General features: G+C 59.9%; 4 protein-coding genes across 4 annotated transcripts; 2 read left to right on the top strand and 2 right to left on the bottom strand.

The window, feature by feature from the left end:
* Nucleotides 1–61: 61 nt before the first annotated feature.
* On the top strand, nt 62–1306 carry VDAG_07820 (anthranilate phosphoribosyltransferase; the record flags this gene model as incomplete). Its single annotated transcript, XM_009652586.1, has 1 exon — nt 62–1306. One exon carries the CDS (start codon nt 62–64, stop codon nt 1304–1306), a length of 1245 nt encoding a protein of 414 aa, XP_009650881.1.
* Nucleotides 1307–1785: 479 nt separating this feature from the next.
* VDAG_07819 (N-terminal acetyltransferase A complex subunit nat1) lies at nt 1786–4312 on the bottom strand (the record flags this gene model as incomplete). The annotated part of the gene is made up of 2 exons (XM_009652585.1): nt 1786–2225; nt 2305–4312. The coding sequence occupies 2 exons, from the start codon at nt 4310–4312 to the stop codon at nt 1786–1788; spliced, it is 2448 nt and encodes an 815-aa protein (XP_009650880.1).
* A 556-nt stretch (nt 4313–4868) lies between these two features.
* On the bottom strand, nt 4869–5647 carry VDAG_07818 (uncharacterized protein; the record flags this gene model as incomplete). Its single annotated transcript, XM_009652584.1, has 2 exons — nt 4869–5494; nt 5581–5647. 2 exons carry the CDS (start codon nt 5645–5647, stop codon nt 4962–4964), a joined length of 600 nt encoding a protein of 199 aa, XP_009650879.1. The 3' UTR covers nt 4869–4961.
* Nucleotides 5648–7560: 1913 nt separating this feature from the next.
* VDAG_07817 (beta-xylosidase) lies at nt 7561–9171 on the top strand (the record flags this gene model as incomplete). The annotated part of the gene is made up of 2 exons (XM_009652583.1): nt 7561–8830; nt 8903–9171. The coding sequence occupies 2 exons, from the start codon at nt 7561–7563 to the stop codon at nt 9169–9171; spliced, it is 1539 nt and encodes a 512-aa protein (XP_009650878.1).
* Between the last annotated feature and the right edge of the window lie 4862 nt (nt 9172–14033).

Below are 14033 nucleotides of genomic sequence, written 5' to 3'. Positions count from 1 at the left end.
AGGAAGGTCAATTGCCTCGTTACGCCAACGATCCCCAATTGCCTCACCAGACAAAAAGACCATGTCTCTGCCGAAATCCGGGGACCACCCCCCGGCGGCTCTCCCGCCTGTCGACATCAAGCCGTTGCTCAAGAGGCTCTGGCCTGTGCCTCTGAATGGCCCTCAGGTGACGGCCGACGAGATCGCCGAGGCCATCTCCCACTTCTTCACGGCCCGCGTGTCCCAGGCCCAGGCGGCGTCGCTGCTCATCTCGCTGCACTTTACCAACCTCGACCGTCGCGCCGATGTCATGGCCAAGTCGGCCTACGTCATGCGCCAGGCCGCCGCCACCGTCGACCTGCCGTCACTCGACCGCGTCGTCAAGGCCAAGGGGCTCGCCGAGGGTGGCTACGGCGGCGGTCTCTGCGACATTGTCGGCACGGGTGGCGACGCCTACAACACATTCAACATTTCGACGACGGCGAGCATCCTCGCGAGCGCCCTCCTCGCCGTCAGCAAGCACGGCAACAAGGCGTCGACGTCCAAGTCGGGCTCGGCCGACCTCGTCGCCCACATGCAGCCGCGCGCGCCCGTCATCACAGACGTCAGCCCGGCAACGCTCGAAAAGGTCTACGCCGCCACCAACTACGCCTTTCTCTTCGCGCCCGTCTTTCACCCGGGCATGCGCTTCGTCGCGCCCATCCGCAAGGAGCTCCCCTGGCGCACCATCTTCAACCTCCTCGGGCCTCTCGCCAACCCGGTCGAGGACGCCCTCGAGGCCCGCGTCATCGGCGTCGCCCGCAAGGAGCTCGGCCCCGTCTTTGCCGAGGCCCTTACCATCGCCGGCTCCCGCAAGGCCATGATCATCTGTGGCGACGAGGAGCTCGACGAGGTCTCGTGCGCCGGCCCCACCCTCATCTGGCGCCTGCGCGAGGGGCCCGACGGCGTCGTCCGCACCGACCACTTCACCGTCGAGCCCGCCGACTTTGGCCTGCCGACGCACCAGCTCGACGAGGTGTCGCCCGGCAAGGAGCCGGCGGAAAACGCCGAGATCTTGCGCCGCATCCTCAGCGGCGAGGTCGCCGACGACGACCCCATTATGGAGTTTGTCCTCCTCAACACGGCCGCCCTCTTTGTCGTCTCGGGCATCTGCGAGGCCGACTCGAGCAGCATGGGGCCCGGCGACGACGGAAACGTCATCACCGAGCGGGGGCCCGGCGGCGAGCGCTGGAAGGAGGGCGTCCGGCGCGCGCGCTGGGCCGTCAAGAGCGGCGCCGCCTGGAGGCAGTGGTCGGCTTTTGTGGACGTGACCAACGGCTTTGCGTGATGACTGGCGGCGGGGTGCTGCGGAAGTGCGGAAGTGCGGACGTGCGGACGTGACGGCAGAAGCGACGCTCGACAAAATCGAGCAAGGCAAAATAGGATCGAGCAGACAGCAACGAATCACATTGAGACGAATGAGCAAGACAAATGAAATTGAACGAGTGCTCTTGATCTATGTTCCATCTAAAGCACCCTCTAGACCGTCACCTCGCTTTTTCTTTTCCTCCTTGTCCAGTCCATGCCAGTATACCCCAGCCCCGCCCCCCCTCTCAAGTCACACTCGCCGTGGCTGCTTCCGCAGCCGAGCACGCAGCCCGCGCGCGGGAGATGCCATCATGAATACGTTTCGCACGTTGTTTTCCGAAGCCGGCCGTCCTGCCGCGCCGCGTCGTGGGCAGCACGCCAGCAGCCGTAGCCCCCCCACCCCGTGCCGAGCGCCTCTCTGACGACAGCCAAAAGACACGACCTCTGCCTCGGGACTTTCTAAGCGAACAGCGTCACCTCGGGCCATCGGCTCTGCGCGCCCGCCCGGAACTTGTCGGCCTCGCCGCTCCGCCAGAACCGCAGCTGCTCGAGCACCTCGCCGGCCTGCTCAAACGTCAGGCCCTCGAGGTCGACCGTCGCCGCGAGGTCCTTTTCGACCGCGGCCGGTTCGGCGCCCAGCACCCTGCGCGACTTGATGGCCGCGATGACGTGGGCGGGGCTCGACTTATTGCTGCGGAGGAACTCGTCGTTGTACTGCGACACGTCCGACGCCGGCGACTTGAACTCGGACGCCATGACCTCCTTGACCTTGGGCGACAGCGAGTCGATGACGGGGTCGATCGTGTGCTTGAACTCGACGAGGCGCTCGTGCACCTTGGGGTGCGACGCGTCGAGCGACAGGGCGGCGTTGAGACTGCGCAGCGCGAGCACGTACTTCTCTGCGGGTCTGTTAGCATCATGCTGCGTGTTACCTGACGGGGATAAGACTGAAGAGAAAAGATGGGGACGGGTACGTACTCCGACGAAGGTACACGTCAAAGCCGGCCAGCTGCGCGTCGATGCTCTTGGGGCTGAACTGCAACAGGTGGGCGACGTATTTCATGGCGGCAGCCAGGGGCTCGGCGTCGAGCAGCTTGAGGCCCGAGGGGTCCTCGAGCTCCCTGGTCGCGCCCTCCTTGGCGCTGCTGCCCTTGTTGGGGTCCTTCTTGGCCGCGCGCTCGGCCGCCTCGCGCTCCTGCTTCTGCTTCTCCTTGATGGCCTTCTTGGCGGCCTTTTTACGCTCCGCGGCATCGGCGCCGTTGACATCCCCGTTGGCCGCGGCGGCGGCGGCGCGGTCGTGTCGCTTGAGGTAGATGGCGACGGCGTCCAGCGCGGCGCGCGAGTAAAAGGGGTGCTCGCGGATGCGGTCCTCCCAGCTCAGCATGTCGACGTAGGCACGGATGAACCCCTTGCGCAGGGAAAAGGCGTGGAAGTCAAACTGGTCCTCGACCCACGTGTCGAAGATGGTCTGCACGAGCTCGAACCGTCTCAGCGCGCTGCCCTCGTCGCCCGAGCGAGCAAACGCCTCGCCGTCCTCGGTGATGTACCACACGGCCTGCATGTCGATGAGGTCCATAAAGGGGCCGCCGACCGTCTCGGCCCGCGTGAAGAGGCCCATGGTCTTGATGGCCTCGTCGTTCTTGTTGTTCCGCAGCTGGTACTTGGCGGCCTTGGTGCAGATGTACCGGTCGCGCGTGTCGAGGGACCGCGCGTGGTTCATCCACTCGGACGCCTTTTCCAGGTTGCCCTTGTGCTTCCATATCCTCGCCTTGGTCATGTGGAATTCGAGGCTCTTGGGGACCTTCTCGATCGCCAGGTCGACGTACTCCATGGCCTTGGCCAGGTCGCGGCTGAGGTGGTAGTTGTAGTGCTGCGCCAGGTAGTACAGGGCGGCGGCCTCGCCCTTGGTGGCGTCGCCGTTGGCGGGCCTGTCGGCGTCCGACTTGATGTAGTCGTGCACGAGGGCGGCGAGCGTCTCCTTCTTGGACGCGTCCGAGTAGAGGTGCTTCAGGTTGGCAAAGGTCGACGGCACGCCCTTGTTGAGTGCCGACGTCAGGTACGCCTTGGCGGCCGTCTTGAAGTCGTCGCCGGTCAGAAAGTTGAGCGGCAGGCGGCGGGGCGCGTCGGAGCGCGGGTGCTTGGCGGCAAAGTCGTCGTAGATCTGCTTCCTCGCCTCGGTCGAGTCGAGAGCCAGGGCCTCCTCCAGCTTGGCGTAGTACTCGGTGTGGTCGGGGTTGCGGTTGATGAGGGCCCGGTAGGCGTCGGCGGCGTCGTCCCTCTTGTCGAGCCTCGCGAGGTACTCGGCTCGCTTCTCCATGACGGCGAGCCTGTCGAGGCTCGACTTGGCGGCCGTCTGAAGGTGCTCGAGGGCGCGCTCGTACTCGCCCTGCTCGGCGATGAGCCTGTTCTTGTACATGACGACCTCGGAGTGCTCAATGTCGCGGCTCGACGGCGTCGTCTTGAGGGTGCTCTCGTACATGTTGATGACCTTTTCGGCGGCGGGCAGGTCGCCGTTGAGGTGGTGGGCCACGGCCAGCGCGGTCCAGTTCTGGATCAGCTGGGACTTGGCCTGCAGCATGGTGATGCGGCTCTGGACGTAGCCCGGGTAGTCGCGTGTCTGCATCTGCAGCAGGGCGAGGTCGCGCAGGATCTGGGCCGAGTCGGGGTCGATGGCGAGAGCCTGCTTGTACGCCTTGATGGCCTCGTCGTACTTGCGGACGGCCCTCCACAGCAGGCCGTAGACGTGCCAGCAAATGTGAGACTTCATGTCGGCCATGAGGGCGACCTTGCCGAGCGCAAAGGCCTCGTCCGTCTTGCCCTGGGAGTTGAGGATGAGGGCCTTCATGGCCTGCGTGTCGCCATGCTTGGGGTGCTTCTTGAGGATAATGTCGGCATTCTTAATTCCACGCTTGTACTGCTTGTCGTCGTAGTTGCGCACGAGGGTCCGGAAGAGGGACGCCTCCTTTGACGGCAGCGGCTGAGGCATTGTGAAGGTGGTCGGTCGATCGCTCGTCCGTCTGCGTCTGTCTGGATCAATGCAGCAGGATAGAAAACAACCTGGGGCACGTCAGCTGGTGAGCACGCGAGGACTGAGGGCCGCGGGCTCAAAGTCTGCGTACCTTACTGGCGCAACAAGGCGGCACGGGACACCTGGGCAGAAGGTAGTAGCAAGGCTACGGAGGCTGTGGCAGCTGTAGGAACACTCTGAGTAGCTTCTGCTTTGTTGCTATGCTGTGTTGGGGCGTGGGGCGGTATGGTCTGCTTCTTGCGACAAACCGGTGCAGCTAGCTGTATGAAGGGGTTGGATGCTGGCAGAAGCAAGTCGTCAGACCAAAGACTGACACACTCGAGGGTTCGGGTATGGCACAAACTGGCTCTGGGCCCTTGGCCTCGTGGGCGGGTCCCGCTCTGCGGCGGGCGCTTGGCGCCAGTTTGCCGCTGCTGCTGCCCATGTCAAGGGCGGGGTGGCGGCTGATGACTGGCACAACACAAGGCTGGTCACGCAAAAGAGCAGCATGCGGGTGATGGAGTCCACGAAAGAGCAGGCTCGAATGATGGCTGAGATGATCTATCTTTACAGCGTGCTAGATACGGTGGTGTACATGCGAGACGGCTTGTTTCTTCTCCCTACATCGTCACCGCAGATGGCCCTCTGTGCTCTCACTGGGCAGCCTCGTTTTCCACGTAGTAAAGGCCTCCTCCCACGTGTCGGCAGACTCCCCGCACCGCTGCTTGACCATCTCCCAGCTCCTCGTGCGGACAATGTTCTCGACGCCCTTTTCCTGCCGGATGAGGAGCGCCAGCTTCTCCGTCCGGGGCTCCCGCGGGAAGAAGCGTCCGGAGTAGGGGTCCAAGCGCTCGTCAACGACACGCTCCTGGTTCTTCGCAGCCTCGACCTGTCGGAGCATGGCCTCGGGATCGTCGGGATCGGGTGACGTCGCAACGACGCCGCAGTAGTGTAGCACCTCAGCCCTCGCCTGCCACGACGGGAAGAGGACCTGCTCCTTGAACCGTTGGCATGCGTGTGGGTCGATCTGTCGGGCGAACGATCTCGGTGTCCGTTGTGACGTGGACGCAGGGTCGAACCCTGCGCGGGAGGGCGTCACGAGGGCGTTGAGGTTCTGGCCGATCGAGTCGTCGATGCCGGCGCGCGACAGCCTGAGAAAGTCTGGCCGACTGTCAGCATGGTGCCGAGGGCTCGTAGAGAGACACAAGAAAATCGATCCAGAAAGTCGCCGGCAATGGGAGACGTACCGCGGAGTGTGCCCGAGGAGAAGCAGAACTGCGGCGTCAAACGGGGACGCGGCTGTGGTTGTGTCATGGTGTCATGGAGCTGTGGTGATGAAGGGCGCACGCCAGCAGTACGAGCCGGCTCCGTCTTCCAGAAAATGCCCGCCAGCTTGACAGTGTCGGCCGTGATGAAGTTTTATGCAAATGGGGTGCCTCGAAGTCACAAGGAACGCTCCGCGTGCGTGGACAAGTCGGTGGCGCGATGGCGGACGATGATGACTTCGATACTGACCGAGAGCTCCCTGGAGCTGCCGCGGCCCAATGACGTCTCTCCCGTTGGTGGATGTTGACTGGTGAGGCCACTGACAGCGCCTGTCGGCAGCTTGCTTAGTAATCCTTTGCCAACCATCTGCGCTTCAGCCAGCACCGTACCTGAGAAACTGACATCGTCACTTCCTTCAAAGAGATGGGAGCATGAGACGAGATACTAAACCCATACAGCTGACAAAAGAGACAGCCTCAGTCAACACCTCATGTTAAACATCTGCGCCAAGCCTTGAGAGAATGTCCAAGGTATCGACAGTGCTTCTGAAATCGTCACTTCGAGCTCCGTTCTTCTAGCGGTCATCTCACCTCGGAACCTGATATCAAACAGAAAGCTTAACATGATGTCGCGTCGATAAGCTTTTGGCCTCGTCTACAGGTCAAGGAGGCATGCGTTACTTGCCGAAAGTTGTTTACTGCCAATAGTGTCCTAGGCCAAAATTACTCGATAATTGCCTGCCCAGCATGACCTTGCATTCGACTTCTTCTCGGCATGTTACGAAGCTTCAAAGTTTCGAATATGATCATGGTGTGCAGCGAAAGTATCAGGACCGCTCGCATGCACTACAGATTCTCGATAATGTGACAACCCCTTGTCATGATTGAGCACTGTCGGTCGGCCCTCCAAACACCAGGGTCTGACGAAAACCACAGGATCCTAGCGTCCGGCTGTATCGTTCTCCTATCTACACGACTGGGCCTTCTACTTGTTGATTTTGATGGACGGCCGGAGACCTCATTTTGAGAGTCATGACAAGCCGCCAGGCATCTGGTAGCTATGACAAAGGTCATGCGGTTGCCACAGGGGGAAGCAAACCTCGCGCAACCGCCATTCCAGCATATCGAGACCCTTAAATCATTTGTAGTATCTTAATCCACGGTTTGAAATGTCAGAAAAGCGACGGGGCCTCTGAAGCTGGGCGAACAGCCGTGTTGAATTGCTCATTCACCTTCATGCACGTTAGCATTGGATATAGCCTCGGTTGATCGCCTCCTGATCCTCCCCCCGCAGACTCGAACAGGAATGTCACTCTACACGGGCGATGATCGGATTCCTATATGCACATGTTCATCGGTTGAATGCGATCCCACCTATGAATCGGAGCCTGCAACCGACATTGGGTTGCAACTTGTTCTGGGCAGGATTCTCTTGATCCACGCCCATGATCGGCAGACGTCTTTTTATCCGCAGCCAATTCTTTCCGTGCCCGCCCTCTCCGCATCACCCGTCTGGGAAAGAAGACCGCTTCCATGCACAACACCGGAGAGAGACGATCAGAACTGTCGTCGCCGGAGAATTACAATGTCGGGCGAGCGCCATCCTTCCGGATCATGACATGCTTTAAAATGAGACCTCATCCTGTGAAAGGCGCCTTTTTGCACCGTCTGTGATATTCGCGCCACGTCAATGTGATGAAGCCCATATTTGCAAAAGCCGTCCTGCTGGCGGGGACAATCGTCTCGGCCATCAAGAATCCCATACTCCCAGGGTAGGACGACAAGAGCCCCAGTGTCTTGTCGAATGCAGCCGATTAACCAGGCCGCTTGCCAGATGGAACCCAGACCCGGCCATCCTCCGGGTGGACGACACGTACTACATCGCCGTCTCGTCCTTCACGTACTTTCCCGGCGTGCCCATCTATCGCTCCCGAGACCTCGCCAACTGGGAGCTCGTCTCGCATGCCCTCCAGAAACCCCAGCAGCTCCAGCTCAACGGCATCTCTTCCGGCAACGGTAGGCCCCGATTCCCCTGAGGAGAGTTTCTATGCTGAGGATTCGGTCTCGACAGGTGTCTGGGCGCCTGGGTTTTCGCACATCGATGGCCGCTTCTACATCACCTCGATGACGCGCTGGGGCGATGATCCCGATAACCGCACCTGGCCGCGTATCTGGTGGACGTCCTCTGAGGATCTCGAGACGTGGACGGACCTCGTTTGGGCGGAACCGTACGGCATTGACCCGGAGCTGTTTCGTGACCCCGACTCTGGAAAAACGTACCTGCTCCTCATGGGCCCGAATAACAACTACGACCGCGTATGGGGCATCACCCAGTGTGAGGTTGACCTTCGATCCGGCAAGTGTACCGGCCCATACTTCAACACATGGAATGGCACGTTGCCGCATGATGCAAAATCGCGGCCAGAAGGCCCCAAAATGTTCAAGCGCGAGGGGTGGTACTACTTACTGCTCGCCGAAGGTGGGACAAGTACCGGACACCGGGCGACCATCGGCAGGTCGAAAAGTCCAGAGGGGCCGTGGGAGGCAGCGCCAAATAACCCCCTGATCTACAACGGAGCAGACCAGGCATTGACTATTCAGTCCACGGGACATGCGACCTTTACTGAGACGCCCGGTGGTGCGTGGTTTGCTTCCCTCCTCGCGAGGCGCAACGTCAAAGGTGCCTCGCCGCTAGGGCGTGAGGCCTTTCTTGTCAATGTAACATGGGCCGATGGATGGCCTACCATGAACGGCGGGCGGTACCTTGTGCCAAGCCAGTTCACCGAGGGGGACGTTGTTCGGAAGCCTTGGGTCGACAACTTTGAGGGCGCAAAGCTCGACCTCAGCTGGTACCAGGTCCGAACACCATATGCAGAGAACTATCGTCTCCTCGGCGACGCGGGCAACAGCACTTCTGGAAAGATGACGGGCGGCCTCGTTCTCAACCCAAACGTCTTCACCCTCAGCGACCGGGATGTCCCCGCAGCAATCTTCCACAAGCAAACGTCCTTGAACATGACGTTTTCGGCGACACTGCTGCCTACTGCGGGCGTTCTCGGACCACGACAGCAGGTGGGTATCTCGGCATATCTGAGTGATGTGTCGCACCAGGACATTGGAGTTCGTGGTTGCTGGAACGCAACAGGGCTTTGTGTTTACACGGATATGCTGCCAAAGTCCGCAGGCCCATCGACAAGGCCCGTGGCAAGTCACCACCCAGTTGGGAAAGCCGGTCATGCAATTTTGAGACTAACGAGCTAGCAGTCGACCGAATGGGCTCTCAACACAACATCTATCCCTTCAGATCTCGTATTGCACATCGACGCCAGCCCCTTGGTCTATTACCTCGGGTACGCACGCGGTAGCAGTGAAACCACTTGGTTGAAGCAATTTGAGACCAGGCAAATGGCCAACGGCCAGGGTTACTCGGTTTTCGAGGGTGCCATGTTTGCGCTGTTTGCCAGCGGCGCTGGCGAGCCTTGGCCCTTTGACGCGCCGGATGTGGGTTTCGGCAGCGTTGGGGAGGTCTTTCGTCAAGAAAACATCCCGGACTTTGACGACTGGAGTGGATAGGCGGTGGGTGGGTTTGACAAAGTTCGATAGGTTTGGGGTCAAAAAGCACACCGCACAATGCTCCAAGAATAGAAGACAAGTCGTTGAGCTGAAGCATCCCGGCAACAAACTCACCTGCCAAACCGGCACGTAGGGATCCCATCCGGGTCCCCGTGTGACCTCACCTTGGCTTTCAACTGGTCTCCGGGCAGACGTGACCATAAGGCTAAAAGCCACGTTGCCTTCAGCCGGGACCCGAGACTCTGGCTACGCTCAAAAGCCGTGCCGTGCCAACCCAGAAGCAGCCCGTCGCTCGACTCAGCACGATTCAAGGCCAACACTCAGGCAGGCCATTTTGCTGGTGCGAAGCTGGCTCCTCGCACCTCGCACCAAAAAAAGCTTCGACTGGCTCCTCGGTTGGCTTGAATCTTGGGTGCCATCCATCGGCGGGGCGCCGGCTAGCAAACAGACGAGCGAGCTGATCATCATGAGGAGAGGCTGCAGAAAGGGGCCAAAGTGGAAATGATCGTCAGGTACGGGGTGGTATCATGGTGAGTTGGAGTGCGGCAATACTGACGAGGTTGCACTGCACGGCCTGGTAACCAGGCTTTCCCTGGACAGCATGGACCGGCCGCCCCTCCCCGCCATGGACAGACAGGGCAGGCTCGATGTGGTATTGCCAGACGAGCAGTGTGACTAGACCAGCAAGGAAGAGACGCCCCATCAATGGGCTGCAGCTTTTTCCATGGATTGTGGCTTGGAAAAGGCTGGTAATTAGCTCGGATTGTCGCCGCGTAGCTGAAAATGGGCGGCTCGCGAATCTGTCGCCTGGAGCGAGATGGATGGCCCAAGGAACATGGGCAGAGGACAGTGCAAATCCTCGGAGAGACGGGAACAGACGGTTTTAAGGGGGGGGGGGGGGGGGAAGGCCTTCCCCCCAGACGTCAGCGGTCCCTCCCCTCTTGCCCCCCTCACCCCGTAGATCGATCGCCGGGGCGACTCGCACGACGAAATCGCCTCAAGCTTGGCTGACCGCCCCAGGCGTCGTTTCGAGGAGGGTGATCCGGAGGTGGTGATGACGGCAGGGCAGGGCAGGTAAGTCTCGAGCGCCAGCATGGAACTGAGCAGTTCTCTTGGAGGTTCCTCCGAGCTGCCGGCGATAGCGGGTCATGGTCCCGGTGCGTGAGACGGTGATGTGAGAGTAAGAAAGACAGTGAGGAGTGCCTGAGGAGCTCCGCCGTCAACCACCCGGTGTGGTCATGACGAGGCCGACAGGTTATATCATACTGTGTTATGCGTGCTTTTCCTGCGCGAGCACCTCTAGGGTAATGCATAGTTTGTTTCCTCGACGGGTGGTGCTGGTCGGCGATTGGCATTCCAACCCCAAGACTGGCTGACGGCGCGCATGAAGTTGCACAGACTGTTGGAGATGAGCCTCCCAGGGCCTGGATACCCCTGCTAACCACCCCAAGGCGACACCCGAGAGTTCGTGCGGGGATGTTGTCTTTCTGGTCCGCTGAGGGGCATGGCTGGACATACCATCGGCATATTCCAGGCTTTGAATCTTCATCACATCTCGACACAAAGGGTACGAGTCTGTTCGTCATGCGCTCGCTACCCATGAGAAGAGACGGGCCTGCCCCCAACGTTTGTGTCGCCTCGAGACCTGTAGCGGGAAAGACTGACTAGACTCGTTCTCGGTATCGGTAGTGAGGTTGCCATCGTATGCCGAGCTGCCACGCTGCGACCCAGGCCGAGCTGCGCTGTAGCGTGCCGTACCCTGCGTTCGCTTCACGATGTGTGGCTCGGGACGCAATATGCGGTGACGGAAGGCAGATTGAAATCGGCGGCTTGGATGCCGTTTTGAAACCTCGGAAGAAGGCCCCAGGCGACCGTGTTTCCCGTTCCCGTCCATGTCGAACGGGTGGTCCGCGCTGTTCTGAGTGAGACTTGCTTGAGATGGAGAGCCTCCCCTGCGATCAATCGCGACATGGCCAGGGAAGCACCGCCGAGGACAAGTGTTCTCTTTCCGAATGGGGCTTGAATGAAGAGCGAATGCTGCGTCGCACTGCGAAGGGGCCGCGGCCGTTGTCACTGCCACTGCTGCCACTGCGAGAGCAGCGTTCTTTGACCCTAGGTGCCTAGGTAGGCTAAGATGGCATGGCGTCCGGAGCCTGGATGAGGGTTCCAGGAGAAGGCTCCCGTCGTTCCTTGCAGGGGTCCAACGTCTACTGCTCTCCTCCCAGAGAGGGGTTCAAGGTCATGTACCGAGTACAAAATTGACCGCCAACTTGCGACTGCCCTCGCCGTGGCCCGAAAGCCCGCTCATGGGTGACTCGTGCTGCCTGATCGCCAGACGACAGCTAGGGTGCATGAATGATGCCGATTCGCAGGGTTCAAGGTACGCATGTTAGGCTGGAGGCTATGATGCGGTGGTACGGTACAGTACAGTACAGTACAGTACAGTAAACCAGGAAAGCAGGCATCCATCCGGGAAGGCCAGGGTTGCACTGCACGATATGACGAAGATGCATGCAAAGCAATGCAGGACAAGACAAAGAGACGAGTGGCTCGGACGGGGAATTCGGAGGCTTTGCTTGTTTGCCGGGTTGTGATCAACTATTTCCTGTGAGGGCTCGTTTTGGAGATTTGATGTCGACGAAAAGCATCAAAGCGCTTCAATGATCTGCTGCACAAAGTCTATAGAGCGGTGCCCAGTTCATGCAAATCAAGATGATGCGACCTCGAGGGGCTGCTCGATTCGGCCGACCAGTTCAAAGGGGGAAATTTGACCAAATTGAAAATGACAAGATGGAGGACCTAGCCAAGGCCGATGCGCTGGAATAGGCCGTCCGCGAACCCGGGTTACGTAAGGTTTCTGCCTCCATATCGGGTTGGAAATGACTCGTGACGATGCTTTTCTTTGTTGTTGCCCATCGTGTCGTGTGGGCGCCGACGTCGTTGTCGTCGTCCATGACATTGCGTACGTTATGCGTCCCTACCGCATCAGGCGGAAACGGCCTTGTCCTGGTCCGACGACATTACCAGATCCGTGGACGGGCGCTGACCCTTTTGCCCCCGCCTCACTCCCTTACCATTGCCTGCGCCGCATGGCAAGTGAAGGATGTCTTTTGTGCCACGAGCAACCTGTGGAGATGGAGACCATCTGCCGCGGCGGGAGCTTTGACCGACGTTGCGAGATGTTGGGGGCTGGCCTCGGAGTCCAGGGAGTGAGCCCCAGTGCCAAAGCTGCACTCGGCTCTTGAATGGGGGCATGCGCATGGGTTCACCAGCGAGATCTTGATGGACCAGAGCGGACATGTGGTTGGTTTGGTCGGGTTCAGTCTGAACCAGGCCTCTGATGCTGAAAAGCAGAGGTAGCATGCCCGCTGGGTAACGCGGGCCGTTTGGACCTGTGAAGCGAGTCGAAGAGAGAAGAGAGGCGAGAGCAGGGGAAGCCAGACCAGAACACCTAGTCAGAAGTCCCCATTGGCAAGCCCAAGGACCCCTGGCTCCTGGCTCCTTCCTGCCTGTTTTTCTGGCGAGAGTGGCAGGGTGCGAGTGGGCAGCGACAACTGAGGCCGGCAACCCTACAGCGGAAGGCACCGCTGAAAAGGCACCTAGGGCAGGTGCCAGTAGGTACGTCCTGCCAGGTTTGGCCTTTAGGTCCCGCGGTCGCGCCCCCCCCGGACCCCCATGGTTAGTACCTTCACTTAAGGGCAAGGTAGGTGTACATGTACCTTCTTGCTTCTTAGGCTGGTACCTCAGGCCCAACGAAATGGAATATCTCCAACTGGGGAAGGAGCTATGGCCAAGCCCGATCTGGGTTCGCGCCTCTTTTTTTTCTCCTTCCGCGCGGCTGCCTGTGAACGTGGGTGGCTCTATCCTCCTCCTGTCCTCTCTCTGCGCGCGAGACATTAGATCATCATCGTGTGGTGTGGGTGTCAACACCACTGGACATCGATCGTGAGAAAACTTTCCCTACAGCTGGACGCGACCGACCAAATCCATTGGCCGCCAACCTTGCTTCTATTTCAAATCCAGCTGAAGGATCAGAAGCTCGCATTGTCGTCGAAGAGTCTCGAGCTCCGAGATCCACTCGGACCGATACCACCACAACCCATCGTACGGCCACACCCCTGGGTCTGTCGCGTCCTGACCACCCTCCTCCACGACCTACCTACCGTCCACGGTCCACCCTGGCTGACCCCGGCCGCCGCCGCCTGCTCGCGCGCAGGGCACGCGTGGAAAACAGCTGTTGGTGTCTGGGCTTGACTCTCCGGCCACGGGACGAAGAGGGGACCCTCATTCAGCGCGCCCGCCCCTTCTGTTGCGAGAGGCACGAAAATTTGTGCAGATACCTCGACCACCACGCATTGCGCGCGACCACACACACACACCCCCCTGAGGCAAAGCCCGTCGAGCAACGAGCTTTTGTCAATTCCTCGACATCCTCCACCCCCCTTCTCTTCGTCTCCATTCAGCGCCCTGCGTATCTGCCTCCGATCAATCAACTCGCGCCCTACCACACCCACCCAACGCACACGCCCCCCCGTCTTTCTGACCCGACTACCTCCCTCCGCGCGCTCGTCCTCCGCCGCGAGAAGCCTCCCCCCCCCTGTCTTGCCATCCGGAGGAAGTGATGGCGATGGTTGACGAGGCGTTTATACGACAGCTATTCAAGTGGTATCAGTGTTCGTCTATGAGTGCTAGATCCGACCCTTCAAACCCCGCCTAGCTCTTTTTCTATATATGAGTAGATTTATAATAACGAATTTTGACTTATGACCACAAGTCATACGCAACAACCCTTTAGCCGCCAAAGAGACTATAGCTGAATGATCAGTTGCGCTGCTCATGCCTCGCCCTCATGCACGTACAAT

Source organism: Verticillium dahliae, genomic scaffold (genome assembly GCF_000150675.1).
Source record: "Verticillium dahliae VdLs.17 supercont1.18 genomic scaffold, whole genome shotgun sequence".
Classification (NCBI taxonomy): Eukaryota; Fungi; Ascomycota; class Sordariomycetes; order Glomerellales; family Plectosphaerellaceae; genus Verticillium; species Verticillium dahliae.
Note: the sequence above shows the minus strand (reverse complement) of the source record. Positions and strands in the feature narration are given on the sequence as shown.